General features: G+C 40.4%; 1 protein-coding gene across 1 annotated transcript; it reads right to left on the bottom strand.

The window, feature by feature from the left end:
* Window positions 1-15,316: 15,316 nt before the first annotated feature.
* Window positions 15,317-18,652, bottom strand: LOC143683632 (disintegrin and metalloproteinase domain-containing protein 1a-like). Its single transcript, XM_077159881.1, has one exon. It carries the CDS (start codon window positions 18,391-18,393, stop codon window positions 15,877-15,879), a length of 2,517 nt encoding a protein of 838 aa, XP_077015996.1. The 5' UTR covers window positions 18,394-18,652; the 3' UTR covers window positions 15,317-15,876.
* Between the last annotated feature and the right edge of the window lie 6,557 nt (window positions 18,653-25,209).

The raw sequence follows: 25,209 nt of genomic DNA, 5'->3' as shown, positions 1-25,209 counted from the left end.
TATCACTGCCTTCCTTCCCCCATAGTGTCTGATGAGAAGCCAGCATTTATCTTTATGTGGCTTCCATTTTATGTGTTGAATTGCTTTTCTCTTCTGTTTTCAGAATTTTCTCCTCCTCTTTGCCATTTGACAAGTTTATGTGTCGTGGAGCAGGGACTTAGACTTCTTTGATTTGCATATTTATGTCTTTTATAAGGGTTGGGAAATTTTCAGCCATTATTTCTTCAAGTATTCTTCCTGGCCCTTTTCCCTTCCCTTGTATCTCTGAAACACCTGTGATGTACATATGGGTGTGCCCTGTGTTGTCACTCAATTCCTTGAGACAGCTCAAATTTTGCCAATTTTTTCTCCATTTGTTCTTTGTGTTCTAATTTGGTTGCGCTGTCTTCTAGTTCACTGATCCTTTCTTCTGTCTCTTTGGTTCTGTTGTTGTGTGTCTCTAGTTTATTTTTTATTTACTCTACATTGTCTTTCATTTCCATGAGATCTGTTATTTTTCTATGCGTTCTTTCAAATTTTTCTTTATGCTCTCCTAGTATCTTCTTTTTTTATTTTAGGTGGTTGAATCACTATTCTCAAAGAAGTTTTAATTATTCAATGTGACATATGAACATAATCTTGTTTTAAAAGTGAAACCCTGAAAATATATATCAACACCCCCACCCCCACACCATGCACACCTGCTTCCCAAATGTTTCTCCATTCCCAGAGGTAGCTCCTAGAGGTGGTTTCTTGTTTCTCTTTCCAGAATTTTTCTCCATGCATTATAAAGGTACATGTACATATGCAATTTTAATCATACTTTAAGATACATTTTGGACATCTTTCCATGTTAGTTCATATAGTGCTACTTTTATTATTTTTAACAGCTGCATAGTCTTACATTGCATCAAATGTATTTAATCAGCCATTCACCTACTGATGGAATTTAGGTTACTTCTCAGTTAAAGTTACAAGCAGTTCTGCAAAAAATGTATATTTTTGTGCACACACATACACATTTCTCTAAATAAGAATTCTTGGGGGTCAAAGGGCATTACTAACTTTTAATTCTGATAGAAATTACTTAATTATCCCCTTGTACCAATTTAGACTCCTATGTTAAATTTCCCCATGCCCTTGTTAATCGCAGATTTATCAACTTAAAAAAAATACTATGTCAAATTGATTCACAAAAAGCATTGTTTTAACTTACTTTGTCCTAATCTCTAAAGAAGTTGAGAATTTCTATGTATTGCTTTTTTAAATATATTTTTATTGAAGTCTCTTCACACACACACAGTCCATCCAAAGTATTCAATCAGTGGCTCACAATATCATCACATAGTTGGGTATTTATCATCATGATCATTTTTAGAACATTTGCATCACTACAGAAAAAGATATAAAAAGAAAAACAAAAAAAGAAAAAACTCATACATACCAAATCCCTTACCCCTCCATCTCATTTACTAGTATTTCAATCTGCCAGTTTTTTTTTTACCCCTTGTTCTCCCCCATTATTTATTTACTTTTTGTCCTTATTTCTGTACTCATCTGCCCACACCCCAGATACTGGGAGCATCAGACACAAGGTTTTCACAGCCACACACAGTCACATTATAAAAGCTATAGAGTTACATGATCATCTTCAAGAATCCAGGTTATTGGAACATAGTTCAACAGTTTCAGATACTTCCCTCTAGCCACTCCAATACACTGTAAACTAGAAAGGAATATCTATATATCACATAAGAATAACCTCCAGGATAACCTCTCAACTGTTTGAAATCTCTCAGCCACTGAAATTTTGTTTTGTCTCATTTCTCTCGTCTCCATTTTGATCAAGAGGGATTTCACAATCCCATGATACCAGGTCGTGGCTCATCCCTAAAAGTCCTGTCCCACATTGCCAGGCAGATTTCACCCCTGGAAGTCATATCCCATGTGGGGGGTGGAAGTGAGTTCACCTGCTGAGTTGGCTTAGAAAGAGGGGCCACATCTGAGCAACAAAAGAGGTTGTCTGGGGGTAACTGTTAGGCATAATTATAAGTATACTTAGCTTCTTCTTTGTGGGAATAGCTTCATAGGGGCAAACCCCAAGATCAAGGGCTTAGCCTATTGTATTTGTTGTCCCCAGTGCTTGTGAGAATATCAGAAATTCCCCAGATGGGGAAGTTTAATATTTCCTCATTTCTCCCCAGACCTTTAAGGGGACTTTGATAAAACTATTTTATTCTCTGCACACATTATTCTGGGATGTATCAGGGCATCACACTAACCTATAGAAACCACTGTTCTAGATTCCATATACTTTGGTGTTTGAGTAACTGACCATACAAATTAAATTAGATAATATTCTACCCAAAATATAAACTTTGCACCAAATAAACATCCCTTCCTTTGTTCTCACACAGAAGTTGAAGTTTTAAAATATGAACCATATCATCCTTTATCCTGTGTTCTAGTTTGCTAGCTGCTGGAATGCGATATACCAGAAACAGAATGGCTTTTAAAAGGGGGAATTCAATAAGTTGCTAGTTTACAGTTCTAAGGCCAAGAAAATGTCCCAATTAAAGCAAGTCTATAGAAATTTCCAATCTAAGACACCCAGGGAAAGATACCTTGATTCAAGAAGGCCGATGAAGTTCAGGGTTTCTCTCTCAAGTGAGAAGGCACATGGCGAATATGGTCAGGGTTTCTCTCTCAGCTGGAAGGGCACCTGGCAAACACAGTGTCATCTGCTAGCTTTCTCTCCTGGCTTCCTGTTTCATGCAGCTCCCTGGGAGGCATTTTTCTTCTTCGCCTCCAAAGGTTGCTGGCTTGTTGACTCTGCTTCTTGTGGCTATGTCGTTCGGCTCTTTCAGAATCTCCTTTTATAGGATTCCAGTAAAGTAATCAGGACCCACCTAGAATGGGTAGAGTCACAGCTCTGCCTAATTCATCTGAACAATTACTCTTGATTGAGTCACATCTCCAGGGAGATGATCTAATTAAAGTTTCAAACATACAGTACTGAATAGGGAGTAGAAGAAATGGCTGCCTTTACAAAATGGGATTAGGATTAAAATATGGCTTTTCTAGGGTACATACATCCTTTCAAACTGGCACATTCCACCCTCTGGACCCTAAAAAAGACATGTTTTTCCATATACAAAATATATTAATTCCATCACAATATCAGAAACCCTTAAACCTTTTCAGTAGTAATGCAAATGAAATACAAAGTTAGAAACAGTACAGACTCCTATCAAAGTTAGCTACAAGGATGGTCTGTTCTAAGGCAAAATTATCCTTGGCTCTGGACCTGTGAAAACTCAAGACAAGTTATTTGCTGCCAACATACAAAGGAGGAACAGTCATAGGATGCATATACCCATTTCCATAGGGAGGAAGGAACCAGACCCATATAGTTTCCAAAACCTGCAGGAAAAAGTCCATTAGATTTCAAAGTCTGAGAGTCATTTATCTTCGGGACTTTAGAAAGTGACAGTCCTACCTTTTCCAATGGCCTACGCAGAGCCCTGCCTCTCTGCGAATGCAACCTTGGGGAACATTGTGATGACCACCATTTTGTCGGTACCACCCTCTCCAAGCATTGGGGCTGCACATGGGCTCTCTGCCATCTCTGGCCACACACTCAGTCCCTCCATGTGGTGGCAGCCAGGCCCTCCCCAAACCCCAGGGAATGTTCTTCACCCTCTCCAAGGCCAGAGGCAGTACACCTCTTCCACTGCAAGGAAGTAGAAGGCCCATCCACTGCCTTCGTGGCAAATTTACCCTCTCCACGTGCTTGGATGGGTCCGCTTTCCTGGCCCAAGACTTCTTGACTTTAGACCTCAGCCTCCATGGTATTCCCTCTGAAGTTATTTTTCCTCCAGTGTATCCCTTCTTTAAGCCCCCCAGTCCAGACTGGCAGCGGCTCTGTTTATACATGTCCCACAGCACTCTTGTTGACTTTCTATGCAGGAGCCTTGGATCATGCCCATCAGACGTAAGGAGTTTCCTCAAATCCTTCCTGGATACCTGCATGTCAAATCCTGGCTTTCTCTGAAATGGCTGGCTGGTTCCACATTTGGTTAAATCTTCACACAGGGCACTGTTCCCTTTCTGGAGGCCCATAATTTTCTAGAACTTCAATTTCTGGTTTCTTTGTACCCAAAAGTTCCGTTTACAGCTTATCTCTTCCCTGTCGCATTTCACTGTAAGCTGTGAGGAGAAACCAGGCTGCACTTTCTAAATTTAATTTGGAAATCTTTTCTGCTAAATATCCAAGTTCATGGCTTTTAAAATCTGTTTTCCAGCCAAAGCCACTATTCGGCTTTTCCAGATTATCTTCAGTTTTAAAGCAAGGATCGCCTTACTTCCAGTCTGCAATAACGCACCACTCATTTCTGTCTAGAGCCTGGTCACAGGCATCTTTAAAGTCCACATTTCTACCAACAGTCTCTTCAAAGTATTCTATGCCTTCTCTATCAAACTCCTCATCATCCTCCAAAATCCTCCCCTTATCCATTTAAAAAGCTGCTCCAATGTGTTTGGTATTTGCAAACCATAACAGCACCCCACTCCGGGTACCAAAATCTGTTCTAGTTTGCTAGCTGCCAGAATGCGATATACCAGAAACAGAATGGCTTTTAAAAGGGGGAATTTAATAAGTTGCTGGTTTATAGTTCCCAAGGCCGAGAAAGTGTCCCAATTAAAGCAAGTCTATAGAAATGTCCAATCTGAGGCATTTAGGGAAGGATACCTTGATTCAAGAAGGCCAATGAAGTTCAGGGTTTCTCTCTCAGTTAGAAGGGCATCTGGTGAACACAGCGTCTCCTGGCCTCCTGTTTCATGCAGCTCCCTGGAAGGCATTTTCCTTCTTCACCTCCAAAGGTCACTGGCTAGTAGACTCTGCTTCTCGTGGCTATGTTGTTCTGCTCTTTCAGAATCTCCTTTTATAGGATACCAGTAAAGTAATCAAGACCCACCTAGAATGGGTGGAGACAAATCTCCACCTAATCCAGCTTAACAACCACTCTTGATTGAGTCACATCTCCAGGGAGATGATCTAATCAAAGTTTCAAACATACAGTATTGAATAGGGAGTAGAAGAAACAACTGCCTTTACAAAATGGGATTAGGATTAAAACACAACTTTTCTAGGAAACATACATCCTTTCAAACCGGCACATCCTGTATTCTGATTTACTTAAATTCTATGCAGATCAGCTTCATTCATAGCTCTAGTCGAAGTCTGATCACTTTTACAATTTTGCTAGTATCTTCTTAATATCCTTTATCTCTTGATAATGTCCTAATTTCACAAAAATTATTTAGGAGGTCTGAGCATCACAGATTAGTTGTTCCAAATTCTTTGTCTCTTCTGACTTTTTAATTTGGTCATTTGGCTTTGCCATATTTTCTTGTTTTTTGATGTGCCTAGGAATGTTTTTCTGGTTCCTGGGCATCTTATTATCTTGATGAGATTAATTTGTAAATTGGTTTCCCTGTTTTATCTAAAACCTTGTTGTACTTGCATTTGCATTGAAGGTCTCCGTTGACACTTGGTTCATCTGTATTTCCCAGCCTAAACACAACCACGTCTCACGCAGGGGTTGGAGACCCATTTGGAAGGATCCTAGAGGGTGGGCAGGAAAACAGCTTCCCAGAGTGCACTTTCCCAACCTTCCCAGCAGATGGCAGTCTTTGGCAACCTATTCCCCACAGCCCACTTCTCCCACACTACAGCAACCTACTGGGCAGGAACCAGATTTGCTCAAGATCTAGTTGAAGTCTGTGGAACCTAGAGCATCTCCCTCACCAGCCAACTGTTAGAGCAGGACTGTTTTCTATCTCCCTCTGCCTGAGGAATGGGCCTCCCTGTCTCTCCCAGATCTGGGCACCCAAAGCTGCCATCCTCTGGGGTGGGGTTAGGCACTGGGAAACACAGTCGTGTATGTTGATAAAATGGAGCTGCTGGCTCCCAGACTCCTGTGTGGTAAGACTCCAGGCTATGATACCAAGAGTGTTAACTTGGCCAGTCAGCAGCTGAATCAGTACTATACCGTGTCTTGCCAGCCAGCAAAAACCAGGTTGACACTGAGTTGCCGGCCTCTAGGGTGGCGGATGGGACATTGAGTTCATTCATTCCTATTTCTCAGTTGTAGTTTGCCGTTTTTACATCCAGCTCTTCTATACATGTTGCAATGGGTCCTTCCGTGGTCTCCCAAACCCGAAATTGCTGCTTGTGATGGTTTCTCCTTGTTTTCTAGGTGTTTTGGTTGAGGAGTAAGTTCTACCTGTCTCTGTTCCTTGCATCTTCTTTTATTTTATTTTATTTTTGATAATATAAATTTTTTTAACTTTTTTATTGTATAGTATAACATATATACAAAGCAAAGAAATAAAAAAGCAATAGTTTCCAAAGCACTCTTCAACAACTAGTTGCAGAACAGATCCCAGAGTTTGTCATGGGCTACCATATGAATTCTAACTGTGCCACAGTATAGGAGGCTAGAGGGCTTAAATATTTTTTTATTATCACAATAGACTTTTTTCCTTCTTTTTTTGTGAAAAATAAACATACACACAAAAAAGCTATAAATTTCAAAGACAGCACCACAATTAGTAGAACATATTTCAAGATTTGACAATGATTACAATTTCACAATTTTAGATTTTTACTTCCAGCTGCTCTAAAATACTGAGACTAAAAGAGATATAAATGTAATGAGTCAGTGTTCATATTAATTTGTTAAATCCTATCTTCTCTGTATACCTCAACCATCAACTTTGATCTTTCCACTCCTCTCTTTAAGGGTGTTGAGCTGTGGTAATTCTAAATTTTTCATATTGAAAGGGTCTGTTACATATATGGGTTAAGGAGATGGAACTATCTGATGTTCTGGAGAGGCTTGCCTAGGTTTCAGGACTTATCTGGACTAGGGACCCATCTAGAAGTTGAAAATTTCTGGAAACCTAGTTTTCTGTAAGTTACTCTGGTGCTTGGAACCCTTGTGGAGTCTTATATATTGCCCTGGGTGTTCTTTAGGATTGGCCAGAATGGTCCTGGTTTGGGATTGGTTATGATAGTTAGCAAGATGTAACAAGCTTGAGTAAGAGCAACCTCCCGAGTAGCCTTTCAACTATTTGAACTCTCTTTGCCACTGATACTTTATTAGTTATACTTCTTTTCCCCCTTTTGGTCAGGATGGAATTGTTGATCCCACGGTGCCAGGTCTGGATTCATCACTGAGAGTCATCTTCCATGTCGCCAGGGAGACTTTCACCCCTGGATTTCATGTCCTTGGTAGGGGGGAGGGCAACGATTTCACTTGCAGAGTTGGGCTTAGAGAGAGTAATGCCACATCTGAGAAACAACAGAGGTCCTCCAGAAGTAACACTTAGGCATGCTTATAGGTAGTCTTCCTAGTATAGTGTCATATCATCTGCAAATAATGAGAGTTTTATTTCGTCCTTTCCAATCTGGTGCCTTTTATTTCTTTGTCCTGCCTGATTGCTCTAGCTAGAAATTCTAGCACGGTGTTGTATAATAGTTGTGACAGTGGGCATCCCTATCTTGTTCCTGATCTTAGGGGAAAGGCTTTCAGTCTCTCTCCATTGAGTACAATGCTGGCTATTGTTTTTTCATATATTGCCTTTATCATATTGACTTATTACCTTTGATTCCTATCTTTGGAGTGTTTTTATCAGAAGAGGATGCTGAATTTTGTTGACTGCTTTTTCAGCATCAATATGCTCATGTAATTTTCCCTTTTATTTTGTTAATGTGGTGTTTTACATTCTTTGATTTTCTTGTGTTGAACCATCCTTGCATTCCTGATATAAATCCCAGTTGGTCATGGTGTATAATTCTTTTAATGTGCTGTTGTATTCGGTTTGCTAATATTTTTTTGAGAATTTTTGCATCTGTGTTAGTTAGGGAGATTGACCTGTAGATTTCCTTTCTTATAGCACCTTTACCCAGTTTTGGTATTAAAATGATATTAGCTTCATAAAATGAGTTAGGTAAAGTTCCATTTTCCTCAATTTTTTAGAAAAGTTTGAGCAGGATTGGTGTTAGTTCTTTTTGGAATGTTGGATAAAATTCCACCATGAAGCCATCGGGCCCTGAGCTTTTTTTTTGTAGGAGGATTTTAAATTACTGATTGAATCTCTTTACTTGTGATTGGTTTGTTGAGATCTTCTGTTTCTTCCTGAATCAGTGTAGCTTGTTTGTGTGTCTCCAGGAATTTGTCCATTTCATCCAAGTTGTCTAGTTTGTTGGCATATAGTTGTTCATAGTCTCCTCTTACGATTTTTATTTCTTCAGGGCCTGTGGTAATACACCCCTTCTCATTGCTGATTTTGTTTATTGGCATCCTCTCTCTTTTTTCTTTGTCAGTCTTGCTAGTGACCCATCAATTTTACTGATTTTCTTAAAGAGCCAACTTGTGGTTTTATTGATTCTTTCTGTTGTTCTTTTGATCTCCCATTCCTTTATCTCTGCTTTAATCTTTATTATTTCTTTTCTTCTTTTTGCTTTGGGATAGTTTGCTGTTCTTTCTCAGGTTCCTCCAGGTGTGCTGTTAAGTCCTCTATTTTTGCTATTCCTTGTTTTTTTTTTAAATTTGTATTAATTTAAAAAAATACAAGAATGAAACACAAACATTCCTAATATATGCTCATTCCATTCTACATATATAATCAATAATTCACAATATCATCATATAGTTGCATATTCATCATTGTGATCATTTCTTAGAACATTTGCATCAATTCAGAAAAAGAAATAAAAAGACAACAGAAAAAACGAAAACAGAAAAAATTTTTACATACCATACCCCTTACCCCTCCCTTTCATTGATCACTAGCATTTCAAACTAAATTTATTGTAACATTTTCCCCCTATTATTTATTTTTATTCCATATGTTCTACTCATCTGTTGACATGGTAGATAAAAGGAGCATCCGATACAAGGTTTTCACAATCACACAATCACATTGTGAAAGCTCTATCATTAAGAAACATGGCTACCGGAACACAGCTCATTGATTTGATTTTTGATGAGGTTTTCCATGTCTGTTCGTATATTCTAAATTAATTGTTTCAGTTCCTGTATGTCATCTGAATTGTTGATTTGTTCCTTTGACTGGGCCATATCTTCAGTTTTCCTAGTGGGATTTGTTATTTTTTGCTGGCATCTAGGCATTTAATTATCTTAATTAGTTTATTCTGGAGAATGCTTTCACTTCTTTTACCTAGGGTTTTCTTGCTGGATGAATTTGTTCTCTATCTGTTCTTTGACATTCCGTTCAGCTTTATCTGGACCTTTAGCTTAAGTTTTGTTTAACAGAGGAGAATTTTTCAGTTCTTGTTTTCTTGTTTCTTGCCCTGCTTGTATGGGGCCTTTTTCCCCCCACCCTTAGGAGGGTCTATGTAGGTATTATAGACCCCAGCCGGATTTTCCCGGACCAAACTGGCCTCCTATCGGGGGAAGGAGTCACCTGCGTCAGTTTTCCCTGAGGGTGAGACCCAGCAGGTTGAAAGACTTTCCTGTGAAGTCTCTGGACTCCTGTTTTTCTTATCCTTCCAGTATGTGGCACTTATCTGCCTGCAGGTTCCACCAGCATAAGATGATGTGGTACCTTTAACTTTGGCAGTCTGTCCCTGCTGGGGACATGGTGGAGAAAGAGGAGAGGTTGTAGGCTAGTTTTAATGGCCTCAAATGACCAAGCCCTGGTGTCTGAATTCCTTAAGGGAGGGCAAGCCCTGGTGTCTGAATTTCTTAAGGGAGGGAATCCACCTGAGTTAGGCTTCACCCCTCCCCTGGGGAAGGTATAGGCTCCAGACAAGCCCTCAAATGAGCTTGTTTCTGCCTATGCCTGGGGCAGTCGCATCCTGAGAAGCCCTGCTGCTGTATCCAAAGGCAGTCAAGGCTCTGTAGAAACACAGCCACAAAACCCTCTGTTTCCTTATTTTTTTTTCTTTTTTTCTTTTTTTCTTTTTCTGTCAGCCCTGCCCCCTTGGTGCCGGGGCAAAAATGAGCGACCTTTGCTTTGACCAGGTTCACCTAAGCTGGGGGCCTATTTTTAGTAGTCAGAATTTGTTAATTAATTCCACAATTGGCATTTGGGTGGGCTCAGCCCCAGCTGCTGGTAAAGTTTTCCCTTTCCCCTCTGGGAAGCAGCCTGTGGGGGAAGGGGCGCTGGCTGCTGCAGCTTGAGGAACTCACAGTTCTGGGGGGGGCTCACAGCTGGTCCAGCTGGTCTAGACTGGGGTACGCTGTGTGTCCGGTCACTGACATGGCTCCAGGAACTGTTCTGTACTGTTTCTGGTTATTTAGTAGTTGTTCTGGAGGACGAACTAAAATGCGCACATTGTTAAGCCGCCATCTTGGCCCGGAACCAAATTCCATTATTTTCTCTTTCTTGTTTATTAATATAGGTCTTTAGGGCAATAAATTTCCCTCTTCGCATAGCCTTTGCCACATCCCATAAGTTCTGATAAGTTGCATTCTCGTTTTCATTCATCTCCAAATAGCTACTGATTTCTCTAGCGATTTCTTCTTTGACCCACTGGTTATTTAAGAGTGTGTTATTTAATCTCCATATATTTGTGAATGTTTTTGTTCTTTGGTGGTTATTGAGATCCAGCTTCATCCCTTGTGATCAGAGAAAGTGCTTTGAGTAATTTCAGTGTTTTTAAATTTATAAAGACCTGTTTTGTGCCCCAGCATATGATCTGTATTTTTGGAATGGATAATTTCTGGTGCTCTGTGTTCCAAGTTCTTGATTCTTTCTTCTGCCATACTCAATCTTCAGTTGAGCCCCTTTACTGATTTCCCTTAAATTCTGTTATATGCCACTTTTATCCTTTCTTAACTCAGTCTATGAGTATATGAAAATTTGAGATTCTGAAAACATTCCCACAGGATTAGTTCAACTTTTAATCTAGAGCAAGGAAATATATATTCTCCCTGTTAGTAGAGATGAACTATTGCATGTTCTGTTCCTGACTGACTTCCTTGTAATTACATGGCTGTCCACAAGGAGCCTACATTATATCCTCCAAAGCCTACAGTGGGATGCTAGAGCAGTTTCAAGAGGCTCACTGGGATTGTGAGAAAATTGAAGTGAATAAGAGCCGGGAAGAAAAGGGCCATTCAGTGGAAACAAGATCATGATCAACAATTCAGAGGGGAAATTGGATATAGTAGATAATGAGTGCAGAGGTCCTTCCCTGTAATGCACCAGATAGAAATACTTGTTTTCAGATGTAATAGGAGACAGTAGTTGGAAATCGACAGGAGAACCCAATGTCAGAGTCGTTCAGTGCCAAACCAAAATTTCATTTTCTACTCTAGATAAAGAAGAATCAATGGTTGCTCTTAACTTGAAACTCCTGTGATAAAATAGTGCATGGGGAGACTGAAGAAGGACACTGTAGAGCCAACTTCCAACACATTCATTGTAACGGTGAAACAGGTGCAAAGTCTTAAACACTTGGTCAGTTCTGGTTACACTTCCAGCATTCCCCTTTTTAATTATTTTCTAAGTGGGAATAGTCACCATGGTTTTGGGCATAATTTGTTATGCCCAAATTAATCCTGACGTGTTTGTTTTTTCATTCTGGTATAAGCTTGTTTCGTAAAGACTTCCATAAAGTTATTAAATACCATAAGTTCTATTGTGTCTCCTTTTATTCTACTCTTGCCTGGGTTAAGGTCTTTCTGGACCCAAATGCCCCACTTACATGGTCTGTTTAGTTTTCCTCTGGTGTATTTCAGTCTAATTTAGCCATCTTCTGAGGGCCATTGCCATTGGATCTCAAAGGAAGGTAGATGCTCACAGTGATATAAATGTGACCAGGATGCCTAGGTTCCAGCCCTTGAGGAGCTCACAGTTCTACAGAGGGGCTAAGATATGCAAATATGGGATTGTTAGGCATATGCTAACTGGTACAAACAAAATGCTTGTGACAGTTAGAGGAGAAGTGGGGAAGGAGAAACAGGAAGGCTTTACGGAAGAGTTGGCCTTTGGATGGAGCTAAAACAATCAGATATGGGGATATTTTGTGAGGTTACTTTACTCCCCCACCCCCACCCCCCGCTATCTAGGTAACCTGGATATATCTGCTGCCTGGAGAGGTTCTTCTGTAAAATAGGGGAAATAAGCCCCACTCTCAAAATTTCCTCCCTTTTAGTCTTTTTTGAAGTGAAACTATTTGTCTCATGTCCCCTCCATCTTCAAGCCATGGCTCATGTCCCTCTGCTGTGGCCCCACTCCTGACCTGAAATCTGGTGTCACTGTCCTTCCTTGAAATGCTACTCCCTTTATCGTGCTGACCTCATGGCAAAGGGCATGCTAGGCATGCTATCCATTCCTTCACTACTGGACCATCTGATACTAGTCCCAAAGCAGAGTTAAGGCCTGATCCTGCTTCAGCAGTACATTACTGAAGGCTTTCTGAAAATACCATGGATTAAAAACTGAAAAAAGCAGGAGATGATGGACTTCTGACATCAATGCTTCAAGAATCCATAGGCCCAAGAGGAACTTCCTGCAGTGTTATATCTCATACCTTTGCCTCAATATTGTTACACAAAGTTCACACCTGAAATATTTCTCTCACCAAAATCCTTCTATCTCTTTAGTCAAAGTAACAATGAACTAAACCAAGGTGTAATTTTGCCCATATTGAAGACCACTCACTCCCATTTTTAGTCAAGCTGTGTTCGTCTTGTCTCAACCACTCCAGTACAGAATAGTTTTACCTTGGCCTAAGCAAAGGCTCACTAAAAGTCTCTCCTACCATTAAAGGCAAATTCTGCTTTTACTGCTAATTAAACAAAAACTGCTGAAGCTTTGAAATTTCTATAATGATAGTTTTTCATGTCAGAAGTTTGAAAGACCCAGGGCCTGTCTCATACATGTGGTTCAGCGTCACAGTGCTTAGTCTCCTTCTTTCCCCCAGAAACCTCTGCACTAGATAGCTTTTCCCTAATACATGGCATAGAGTGCTAGATGTACATATTTATGAGGGATAGTTATGGAGGATTCTTCTCACCATTGCCAATTAAACCCACTAGAAGCCATGATATCTGTATATTAAGGGGTCTGAGAAAGGGCCTCGTGAATTTTGAAAGCTTAACATCTAGGTGGTAACTGTAGTTTTTTTAGCATTTTGCAGATTCATTGGTAGAGGAAGACAGCTCCTTTTTTTAAGAAAACACTTCAGTGAGACTTTTGGCCTTCCAAAATTGCCAGAATTCTTTGTAGTAATGAAGTTTGAAGTTGCAAGAGGCTAACTTTTTTTAACCTACTGTATCACTTGTTTTCATTGTGAGTAGAAGTTCACCCTTATGAGGTTATGATGATGTAATCTGGTTTTGTGTTTTGTTTTGTTTTCTCCTTTCATTGGATTCTAGAAAAGGGAGTAGAGTTTGATTCTGTTAAGAGGGCATTCCCAGAGGTGCTCCTACTACAAGGATATCTTGTGCAGGCTAAGGACAGACATGATCTATCCAAGTCCTCCAGGGGAGCAGCATGACTCCATCTGCAGCACCCAAATGTATTTTCTTTTCCCTCATTGTAATTTCCTTTTGTTTCCCTCAGGTCTGGGGAAAAAATATTTAGAGACTGGTCTTGGCTGGGCTTTGGGGAACTAAAGAAGGGCTTGAGTCTTGATGTCTTGAAGCAGCACAGAGAGAATACAGCAGCCCAGACAGGGCAAGTAAACCATGGCAAGAAGTCACTGTCAGAAATCCTTGGGTTGGTAACTGACTGGGGCAGGAGTGACCAAGATAATGTGAAGCTGGTCAGAATTCCTCAGAACACCACACATACATTAGAGGAGTAGAACCAGGACAAAGGGTACACTTCCTCGAGGCAGTCACGCAATTCAGGATGGTCTTTTGTTAGCTGAGCTTTACAGGAAATGCTGACCCTTGAACCCAGGACTTTTAGGACCTGTTTTAAACCTACCTGCTCACTCCTGCCCACATTAAAACTGGTCAGTTCCCTCTCCTAATGGGCTTAACACTTCACTGTCTTGAGTTTGGGATTTTATAACCATTTTTACTCACTTCACAGTTTATAAATATAGCAGCATTGTACCTGATCAAGATTATTGCTTGTGCCATGACTACAGATTGGCAATGGGTGTCCTGCCCAGGAGATGAATCTGGATCCATATTTTAAGGTTGTTCTGGTTAAGTCCTTTACTTGGTAAACATTTATTGAGTCCCTACAATGTGCTGGACCCAGAGTTCAATAAGATCAAACCGGAACTCCCAGATGTCAGGTTCTAATAGTAGAAAAGATACTTTGATAATACTGTACAATGTGTTGATTCAAAAGAGAGGTCAGCATCCATTTGTAAGGTGTTTATTTCACTGGAGTCACTGAGAAGTTCTGTTCTGGGCAGTTAAGGACCTATGGAGTGTTGTCCCCAGCCTTCTTTTAAGTGAAAGGCTCATGGAGGCGTTAGAGAACATAGATTGAAGTATACCTCGAAAGGGATCCATTTTCCACCATTTACTAGCTCTAAAACAAGTTATGTCAGCCTTTGGCCTTCGTTTCTTCTTTTATGAGATAGAGGTCTCAAAGGGTGGTTAGGAGGATTAAATTAAGACAATGAATCTAAAGTATTTAGCATAGTCTTTGGTGCAGACTGAGTGATGTTATTATTATACTTCTTTTGTGCTCTTTTCACAGAGAAGTAACCATTACCTCTAAGCTCTGTTAGCTGTAATAGGATAGGTTCCTTCTGAATGTCAACAAGTTTTTAATTTCATTAAATAAAAGAGAAAAATATTAATTTCATATGTGTACTCAATTGTGGTGGGTACCTCTGTACTGTTATGCAATGACTATAAACACAGGTTCCTGACACCAAAAGGTTTACAGTTACTGGAATGACTATCTGTAGCCAACACATGATGTTCATCTGACATGAGAAAACTGGGGGTTTGAACTTTCTCCCATGAACATTATTAAGGAGACTGATCTAGGAAACATGCACTAGAAAAAAGAAAATTAGCTAAAGAGGGAATATTGCTGGGTTCATGGGTAGTTCAGTGGTTAGAATGCCTGCCTTCCATGTGGGAGACCTGGGTTCTATTCCTGGACCATGCACCCCCCAAAAAAAATTTTTTTAAGGAAATATTTCTGTAGGAAGGACGTGGAAATACTGGGATTAATAAATTGAATATACACCATGTTAAACATCTGCCAGATTTGGCAAGCTAGGTAACTTCAACTCTGACCTTTGACCCAGGCAGAATCAGGCTAGGGCCCTCCCACAGAGCTCCAGAACAAAAGAAGACTCAGTGACTATACTACATTACACAACTCTTCTAAAAATAGCTCTTATTTATTTTTGGACTTAAAAATCCCTTCTCATTTCATGATACACATTGATAGGTCAAATTCAATCACATAAAAAAAACCTGTCCAAATATAATATGTAGTTGTTTCTTGTGAAGGACATACCAATAATAAGAATAAATGCAGGTACAGATACTAGTGTATGTCAAACAACTTGGATGAAAAATAGAATGTCCTGGAAAACAGTTTCTGGTGACTAAAAAATTGGCCCATTGGAATAAGGACTTTGATGTCAAAGATGCATGAAGTGTTCACATGAAGTTCTTTTATGAAATGTGAGAAAGTTAAGAAGTGGAATATTTAATATATTAATTTAAATGAGTAAATAAAATCATATTATTAAAATGAATATTGAAAGTGGGGAAACAATATTCTATATAACTTCAGACCATATAGTCCCCATCAGAACAACTGGAGCTGTCAATTCCCAGTTAATATTTGCTTCGCTGAGCCTCTCCCCTCCTCCCAGTATCTCTAGTGTTTGGTATGTTTGGCTTTGTCCCTCCACTAGTCATTTTCTCACTCGGCTTCTTCCTCTTCTTCCCTGTCTTCTTCTCCTTCCTCTTCTTCGCCCACCTCTTCTTCTTCCTCCTCTTCCTCTTCCTCTTCCTCTTCCTCTACTGGTTCCTCTTCTGCTGGCTCTTCAGGTGGAGCCTCTTCTGGTGCAGGTGCCTCTGGGACCACGGCTGGGGCCAATGGAGGAGCTGCCTTTGGCGTAGCGGCTGCCTGTTCTTTAGCTTGGAAGATGGCACAAGCAATGCACAGTGCTAAAAGTGCTAGAATAAATAGTAAGAATAATACAGCTAATGACCTTGCTATGATTTCTTCATTTTCTTTAGTTTTGTCCTTGTCACTTCCTGGTGTTGGTTTCTCTTCATTTTGCTTGCCAGGGGGTCCACTATCAATACTACCACCATCTCCTTCATTTTTGCAGTCAGGAGGAGCAAACCCAGCCTTACAATGGCAGTGCTTTAAATTGTTGCAAACACCTTTCCCATTACACATTTCAGCTGGTTTGCAGTCATAGTTGAGTATGGTGTCAGGAACGCAGGTATAATACTCACAGAGTTTCTTTGCACCACAGTTAGTGCCAAATATCACATCTCCATCATTAAGGTCATCAGGACTTTCAGAGGCATCCATGCTCCAGCAGTCATCATCTTTTCCGGTGACCTGGATCAGTGTATGTTGGGGTTTGATTTCTGGTAACGTTGTAAGACCTGTACATATAAGTTTCCCACACAGTACATTATCATCTCCACACTTAACATAGGTTTGATCATTTGTTGTGGGATAACCACAGTGTCCAAACCGGTCTCCTTTCATGTTGAATGAAGTATAACAGTCTGATGAGGCAGAACTTGCTTCAGGCCCAAAAAGGCCCTTACATTGTTCATCAGGATTCCTACAGTGGCCCTTAATGCAATAGTACTTCATTTCACAAGGTGTACCATCTTGCTTGTAGCTGTCTTCGGGGCACATTTTGGAGGTACCATTGCAGTACTCTGGGAGGTCACACACATCCAGAGCAGGGCGACACAAATGTCCCTTTTTGCTAAATTTGCATGAGCTACAACAGAGTTCTTGACTACACTCTGCGTTTTTCTTCAGTTTACATGTATTGTCACAGCATGGATGATTGCCACAGGCAGCACCACAGTCACACTCCTCTGTTTCCTCTACCACACCATTTCCACAGTTGGCATCCCTACGTTTGCGGCCTGTGTGCTGAGGATTATTAAACAGGCAGTACCCCTTGTATTCATGTAGAAACTGGTAGAAGTCATTAAAGCTGCAGTTGCTGAAGCCACTTTCTTTGGTAACATTTTGATGCATGAGGCAAAAGTGTTTATCTTTACAAATGCAGGCCGAGTGGTCATGCTGAATACCCAAGTTGTGCCCAAGCTCATGAACCATGAGTGCTGCAAACAGGAGGACATCTTCATGATGGAAGGATTCAACAGATGCAGCAAAACCACTTGAACAGGCACCACCGAGAAATGCCTGTCCCATATTCCCTCCGGGATGATGCCCAACAATCATGTGGGCAACATCATACTTCACACGATTGAGGAGCTTCTTTTGTCTCCAGCTATTGAAATTGCTGAGTGCGACTTCCAAGTCCGTGGCGACCTCTGTTAGGTCCCCCTCGGTCCAAATCTCCATGCCAACCAGCACCACCTCTGTGTTTATTGTCCTAGAGAAGCTGTTGGCCAGAGCAATGATGTCCATTACTCTCTGGATTGTCTCATTGATGTTACTGCCCCACATTTGGAATCGCTGGCTGTTGACCACGACAAACATCTCCACGTATTTTGTGAGGGACCACAAGTAGGACAGTGTCTGTGCTTTATGAGGCTTCCAGCTCCCTTGTTGCCTGCTGTTGGGTGCCACTTGACTCTCTTTGGAAGTGACACTGCAGGTGACTTGAGCTTGGTGTGCCATGGTGTACAATACATGTTCAAATTCTTTTGAAGAGTCCATGGGCTCAATCCGATAGTATTTTTCCTCCTTAATCAGGATGCCCTTGAGGCCTGAACAGGTATTGACAGAAACAAAAGAACCTGGGACTCCTTCTATGTAGCCTTCATAGTAGCAGTCATGTGAGATGAAAGGCATTTCCTGCCCCAGAATGCCATCATGGTAGCTGTAGACTGGAAAGTTACTCACAAAATAGTCCTTCTTCCCCTTCAGGTGAATCACCAGCCTCTGGCCCTGCATAAACAGTGCATAGGAAACCTTGTCCTCTGGGTCATTCCTTCCCTCAACTGTCAGCCTCTTGGGAACGATTATTTCATAGAAAGAATAATAGTCTGATCCCAGGTTACAGAATGTGCTTGGCAGAAAAATCACCACCACCACCAGCATGATGGCCATCCTGACACTTGACGTTTCAGATACTGGCTCCAGACTCGAGTTCCACTTCTGTGGGGCCCAAGTCTGAGGCTTTCTCTCACCCTCTTCTAAGGTCATTTGGTTTTTCTGTAGAGAAGGCAGGATGGAGACAGCATGTCTCAGTAAGACTTCCACTGACATGGCCCTAATGAATCAGTTGATGATGCAGGCTTATGTCCATCAGCAGCATCTCTCCCTCATACACTCAGGCATTAGTTCTAAATCTATGCTAGCTACCTAAAGAGTAGGTACTGCCTACCTATGAGTGGTGAAGCCTTCTGCCTGAAGTGTTTCCCTGAGTCTCTCTGATCTCCCTATTATACTTCAGGTATTTCCTTACTCTCTAACATCTTCCACTGCATCAGCTTCAGTGTTCTTTTGCTAAGGTTCTGTTGACATCATAGAGAAAATGATGACAAAGAAAGGCTTCAGGGTCTAAGACATGAGACGGTACCTTGAGAGAGGAAACAACATCTCCATACCTTCCTCATTCGGGTGCTGTGGAAAGCCCCTCCCCCACCCCTCAAGTTGTCAGTTGCTCAGCTAACTCCAAGTGTTCCAGACCAGGGTCTTTGGACATCTCTTTGGAGAACACACTCCATTGCCCATTTCCTGCTTTCTAAAACTCTTGCTCCAGTGGTTCATGGCCTATCTTAAACCATGGCATTCTTTCCCCCTCAATATTGGCATTATAACGATGCGAACATCTCACAGGCCAGTCTGCCAGGTAAGGCAAGTAAGGTGGCTGTTCCATGCCCCAAGATAGATACCAGAGGGTAGATGAATCCGTGGTACAAAGGGCCATACTCCTACTTTTTAATACCATCAAAATTCAGTGTCTCTTCGTTTCCCTGTGCTTGTCCATGAAAAAAAAAATCATTGTCTTAAGTTTGTTTATGCCACTGTCCCAATTTTGCCTATGAGAGATGCCAATATCAGCATCCTATTGTGAGTGATTATCATGGACTGGCCCTGCACTGGCTGATATCTCCAGGGACACACCCTTGTAGGGATGGCCCTGACATATTGGTATTCTAAAATTATGCCCACTGAAGGCTAGGCATCCTAAAGTTCTCCCCTGTATTAAAATATAATCTCCATGTTTTCGGTGACCACTTCTGTTTTTTCATCCTCATAGCCTCAGACCTAAAGGATTGCTTATCACAAAGTAGTTGAACAAAAATTATTGAATGAATATGACTCCCAGGTACAGGTGTTGCTCTGCCTCACGTATTGTAGGTTACTTATTTCATGCCTGCCCCAAATGGTTAAAAATATCTTCAGGAAAACTCATAACCATGTTGACCAATCAGTCACATATTGATGACCCAAAATTTACTTCCTGCTTCATCTAACTGGTCAGTTCACTCTCATAATTTCTTCTAGTCTAATATATAGATGCAATCCTTAGAGAACTACTTGTAGAGCCCAGATAAATCCATCTGCATCTGTATTTCCCTCCTTCATAATGAATGAATTGTCCCTTTTCCTGTACGAGGCCAATGTTTTTACTTTATGCAGGAAGTGTGGTGCCTCCTTATCGTTTTCTTTTTTTACATTATGATGGAATGTACATAATTTTAAAATTACCATTTTCATGAGTACAGTTCAGTGGCATTAAGTACATTCACAATGATGTGCAGTCATCATCACTATTTTCCCCAACTCTTTCATCACCCCAAACAAAAACTCTGTACCTATTAAGCAATAACTCCCCTTCCCCCTCACCCTTCCTGTTCCCTGGAAACCTGTACTCTTCTTTCTGCTCTGTAACTTTGCCTGTTCTGGACATTGCATATAAATGGAATCATACAATATTTGATGTTTTATGCCTGACTTCTTTCACTCAACATGATGTTTTCAAGGCTTATCCATGTTGTAGCATGTATCTGGACTATGTTCCTTTTCACTGCTGAATCTGGCATTCTATTGTGTGGATAGACCACATTTTGTTTATCCATTCATCCATTGATGGACCTTTGTTAAAAAATGTTTTTAATTATGGTAAAATATACATCCATGAAGTTCATTTTAAGCTTTTTTATGTGGACAATTATTTAACATTAAATACATCAGCTATACTGTGTGAATTTTATTAGTCTTTTTCCAGATACTTTTCATCATTTCAGAGCAAAACTCATACTCATTCAGCAAGAATTGTCCACTCCATTCTCCCACCATATCTTGTAACCACTGTTTTGCTTTCTGTCTCTAGTAATTCATTTATTCTAAGTATGTCATGCAGAAGAAATCATACAGTATTTGACCTATGCCTAGCTTATTTCACTGAACATGATGTCTTTAAAATCATCCATGCTGTGGCATGTACTGACACTTCACTTATTTTTATGGCTGAAAAATACTCGCTTGTATGGGCATACTGCATCACTTGATGAATACTTTGTTGCTTCCACCTTTTGACTGTTGTGACTAATGTTGTAATGAAAAGTGGTGTATAAATACTTGTCTGACTCCCTGCTTTCACTACTTTTGGGTATATGCCAAAGAGTAGAATTGCCAGGACATACAGAAATTCTATGTTTAGTTTTCTGGGGAACTACCACACTGTTTTCCACAGTGGTTGCGCCATCTTACATTCCACCAACAATGTTCAAAGGTTGCTATTTTCTCTGCATCCCTTCCAACTCTGGTTTTAAGTTTTAGTTTTTTTTAAATAGCTGTAGTAGGTATGAAGCCTATCCCACTGTAGTTTTAAAAAATAAGTATCCCGTTACAGTGGTTTTGTTTTGTTTTTGTTTTTTTTAACTTTTTTATTGTGTAATATAACATACAAAGCAAAGAAAGAAAAAACGTAATAGTTTTCAAAGCACTCTTCAGCAAGTAATTACAGGACAGATTCTAGAATTTGTCATGGGCCACTATACCATCATCTCAGATTTTTTTTCCATCTAGCTGCTCTAGAACATTGGAGGCTAGAAGGAATAAATATCTTTTTATCATCACAATTGACTTTTTTTTTCCTTTTTTTTGTGGAAAAAAAAACAAAAAAAATCCCATGTAAAAAAACCAATAGATTTCAAAGCACAGTGCAGCCATTAGCTGTAGAACAGATTTCAGAGTTTGGTATTATGGGTTAGAATTCCACGATTTTAGGTTTTTATTTCTAGCTGCTCTAAGATACTGAGGACAAAAAGAAATATCAGTATAATGATTCAGCTATCGTATTCATTTGTTAAACTCTACCTTCTCTGTATAACTCAATCACCTTTAATCTTTCCATCTGACTCTTTTTTCATCACATAGTTGTATATTCATTATCATGATCATTTCTTAGAGCATTTGCATCAAATCAGAAAAAGAAATATAAAGAACATAGAAAAAAAATTCATACGTCCCATACTCCTTACCCCTCCCTTTCATTGATCACTAGCATTTCAATCTACTAAATTTATTTTAACACTTTCCCCCTATTATTTATTTATTTTTAATCCATATGTTTTATTCATCTGTCCATAAGGTAGATAAAAGAAGCATCAGAGACAAGGTATACAGGATTAAAGGCCCTCGTTATTTTTCTGGGCTACCTGTGTTTTGATTGTTTAAATGAGCTATCTAGACAGGTTGAGTTAGATTTTGTGCTACAGAAAATTTAGGTTCCAGTCAAAATAAACCTTTCTTCCTTTGGTCTCAAAGAGTAGATGAGGTTCTAAAATACTGACAATATCTTCCTTACCCCTGTGTTCTGAATTACCTTAATCCCGACCTTATTGACTTCATTCTTATCTCTAAACTCCAGATTTTACATATATAAAACAGCCTCTCAAAATCCTGGAATAATAATTACCACTCCAGACTAAATGTGACTGTTGTAAGAGCTTACAATCTAGGCCCCTGTTTTCTTATAAGCATTTTCTAAAGGAAACCATACAATAATTGCTCTTTTGTTTTTTGTTTATTTTGCCTCACCCAGGGTCACACAGGTTCATTCACAGTGTTGCATGCCTCACAACTTCGTTCCTTTTTGTATCAACACAATATATGATCATATGTATGCACCATTGTTCACCAATTTACTTCTAAGTCAGGGCATCCTTTAGCCGCCTGCATTCATTAACCATCATGTATAATGCCATAGTCCATCAACACTTTCAATTTTAGATGATTTCAATGTTCCCAAGAGAAAGATAAGCAATAAACATACCCTCAACCAAATGGGAAATCTAAAGCTCCCCTTTACTCTTGTCCCTCCCCCCTTATTTACCCCTGGTATTGCTATGGTACTGCAACATTTTCCTGTTAAACATAGCCCACCGCATGCAATAGCAGTTTTCCCCTGGTACCCTAAACTTAGACACTCTGTACAAGAATCATACCTTTGAACTAGTCCATGCGAGAACTTATTTATATTTGTAGTGTTAATCAGTGGAACACATAGGTCTATACAACCCCTTTCAATCATGTTCACCTTCAATATGGTAATATTACTTCTAGACCCATTAGCGAACAGCCTTCATTCCTATCTATTGCCTTACATTTGAGTTTAATTTCATTAGCTAACCATTCACCCATCTCTAGCTTCTATGTACCTCTTAGTCCCCTAAGTCCCCTAATATTCTGTATTATAAGCTTCTCATTTTACTTTACCATGGTCATAAAAGTGGAGTCATACAGTATCTATCCTTTTGTGTCTGGCTTATTTTACTTTGTATTATGTCTTCAAGGTTCATCCATCTTGTCATGTGCTTTAGAACATAGTTTCATCTTATTGCTGCATAATATTCTATTGTATGTTCATACCACATTTTGTTAATCCACTCATCTTTTTTTAATTGTTTTTAAATATTTTTATTGACAAATTTTCACAGACATATAATCCATTCATGGTGTGCCATCAGTGGCTTATAATATTGTCACATAGCTGTAGATTCATCACCGTGATCATTTTTAGAACATGTGCATCACTCCAGGAAAAGAAATAAAAAGAAAAGAATAAATTCATACATTCCATACCCCTTACCCTTCTCTCTCATTGACTACTAGTATTTCAGTCTACCCAATTTATTTTACCCCTTCTCACCCCTGTTGTTTATTTTTATACATTTTTTTCCGTAGTTTTGGGAAGCAGGTTTTATTTGCTATGGCCATAGAGCTCAGCCGAGTAGCCTCTGAAAGTCTGAGCCCCAAACAAAAGGCAACCTTAGCTTTTATAGACTGTTGACATGTTAAAGACAAGGTAAACAATTGGCTGATTTAAGTTGAGAATGACCCAGAGCTGAACCACTGATGGGCCCCCACCCCAGGAATGTCTTCTTTTGCCTACCTGCATCTTCACCAGTTCCTGAAGGCCAGGGGAGGGGGTTTCTATCCCAGGAATGTGCCTTATCTTGCTTGCCTACAAGGAGAGGGGGTTTGGGGATTTTCCACAGAGAGCACAGCTAAACCGGAAAGAGGGGGAGGCCTGCCTGTTACATTTCCCCCCTTTGATGCTTACCCCAACTTTTAGGGAGGGGCTATAGCATCACTTATATTTCATTTTATTTATTTATTTGCTGCAGGTGTTGGTGTGTTCTGATCTGAGCTGGGCATGGGAAACAATGTAGCCATGCAGGGTTTAGGCGCCTGTGAAGTTGGGGGTGGGTAAAGGTCTGTGTCCTCCCTCTGTTGGCCTTAAGTTTTCTCCTGATGGCCCCTTTGTGACTGTGCCTGTCTTAGGTTGTCCTTCCCCTGAGGAATCTTACCCGTCTTTGGCTAACCAGCCATCTTCTGGGGCCAAGCAGGGTGATATGAGGTGTGCAAGTGAGGGAGCAGTAACAACCCCTGAGAGGGTCTTATCTGTCTCTTTGACAGCCTAGGCCCCCTGGCCTCTATGCCCAGTACCTGCTTTGGATTTTTTCACCTGCTGGTGCGGCATTAGCTTTGGTTACATGCTTTTGGGAGCCCATGTTTTTTTCTTTTTCTTCAGTGAAGGTTTAGCTCATAACTTTGGGCAAGAGATAAAGTTAGCACCAGCTCCCAGGAGGCCTTCTCAGTTTTGCCATCCTAGAGTAACAAAAACAGCATTACTGAACCTGGTGAGGTGGGATTATAGTATACTGGGGCATCTTTCTTTAGGGTTTATACAGAATAATTCAAGCTTGAGAACAGCCCTGGCATGAATATAGTTTTTACCTTTTTATGACATGCTTGGCATGCATTATTTCCCTTGGAAGGGCTTACGACCATTCCAAGCAGAAACAGAGGAGTGAGGTGCATGGTGCTGGCTATGGGAAGTGCGACCACATGAATGTACAATCAGCCTCAGGGAAGGAATGGAGACACACACTCTGAGCACATAGTCACACTGCGACAACCATATCATCACACAATTATCTTCAAGAAACATGGCCACCGGAGCACAATTCCACATTTTCAGGCCGTTCCCTCCAGCCTCTCCATTACATCTTGACTAACAAGGTGATATCTATTTAATGCATAAGAATAACTTCCAGGATAACCTCTCGACTCTGTTTGGAATCTGTCAGCCACTGACACTTTATTTTGTCTCATTTCACTCTTCCCCCTTTTGGTCGAGAAGATCTTCTCAATCCCTTGATGCTGAGTTCCAGTCATTTCAGAATTTCTGTCCCACGTTGCCAGGAAGGTCCACACCCCTGGGAGTCATGTCCCACTTAGAGAGGGGGAGGGCAGTAAGTCTGCTTGTCATGTTGGCTGAGAGAGAGAGGCTACATCTGAGCAGTAGAAGAGGTTCTCTTGGGGGTGACTCTTAGGCCTATTTTATTATTATTATTATTAAAGTCTTAGGCCTAATTTTAAGTAGGCTTAGCCTATCCTTTGCAGGATTAAGTTTCAAATGAAGAAACCCCAAGATTGGAGACTTGGCCTATTGCTTTGGCTGTCCCAACTGCCTGTAAGAATATCAAGAATTCTCCACTTGGGGAAGTTGAATTTTCCCCTTTTCTCACCATTCCCCCTAGGTGATTCTGCAAATACTTCCCT

This window comes from Tamandua tetradactyla, chromosome 5 (genome assembly GCF_023851605.1).
Source record: "Tamandua tetradactyla isolate mTamTet1 chromosome 5, mTamTet1.pri, whole genome shotgun sequence".
Lineage (NCBI taxonomy): Eukaryota > Metazoa > Chordata > Mammalia > Pilosa > Myrmecophagidae > Tamandua > Tamandua tetradactyla.
Note: the sequence above shows the minus strand (reverse complement) of the source record. Positions and strands in the feature narration are given on the sequence as shown.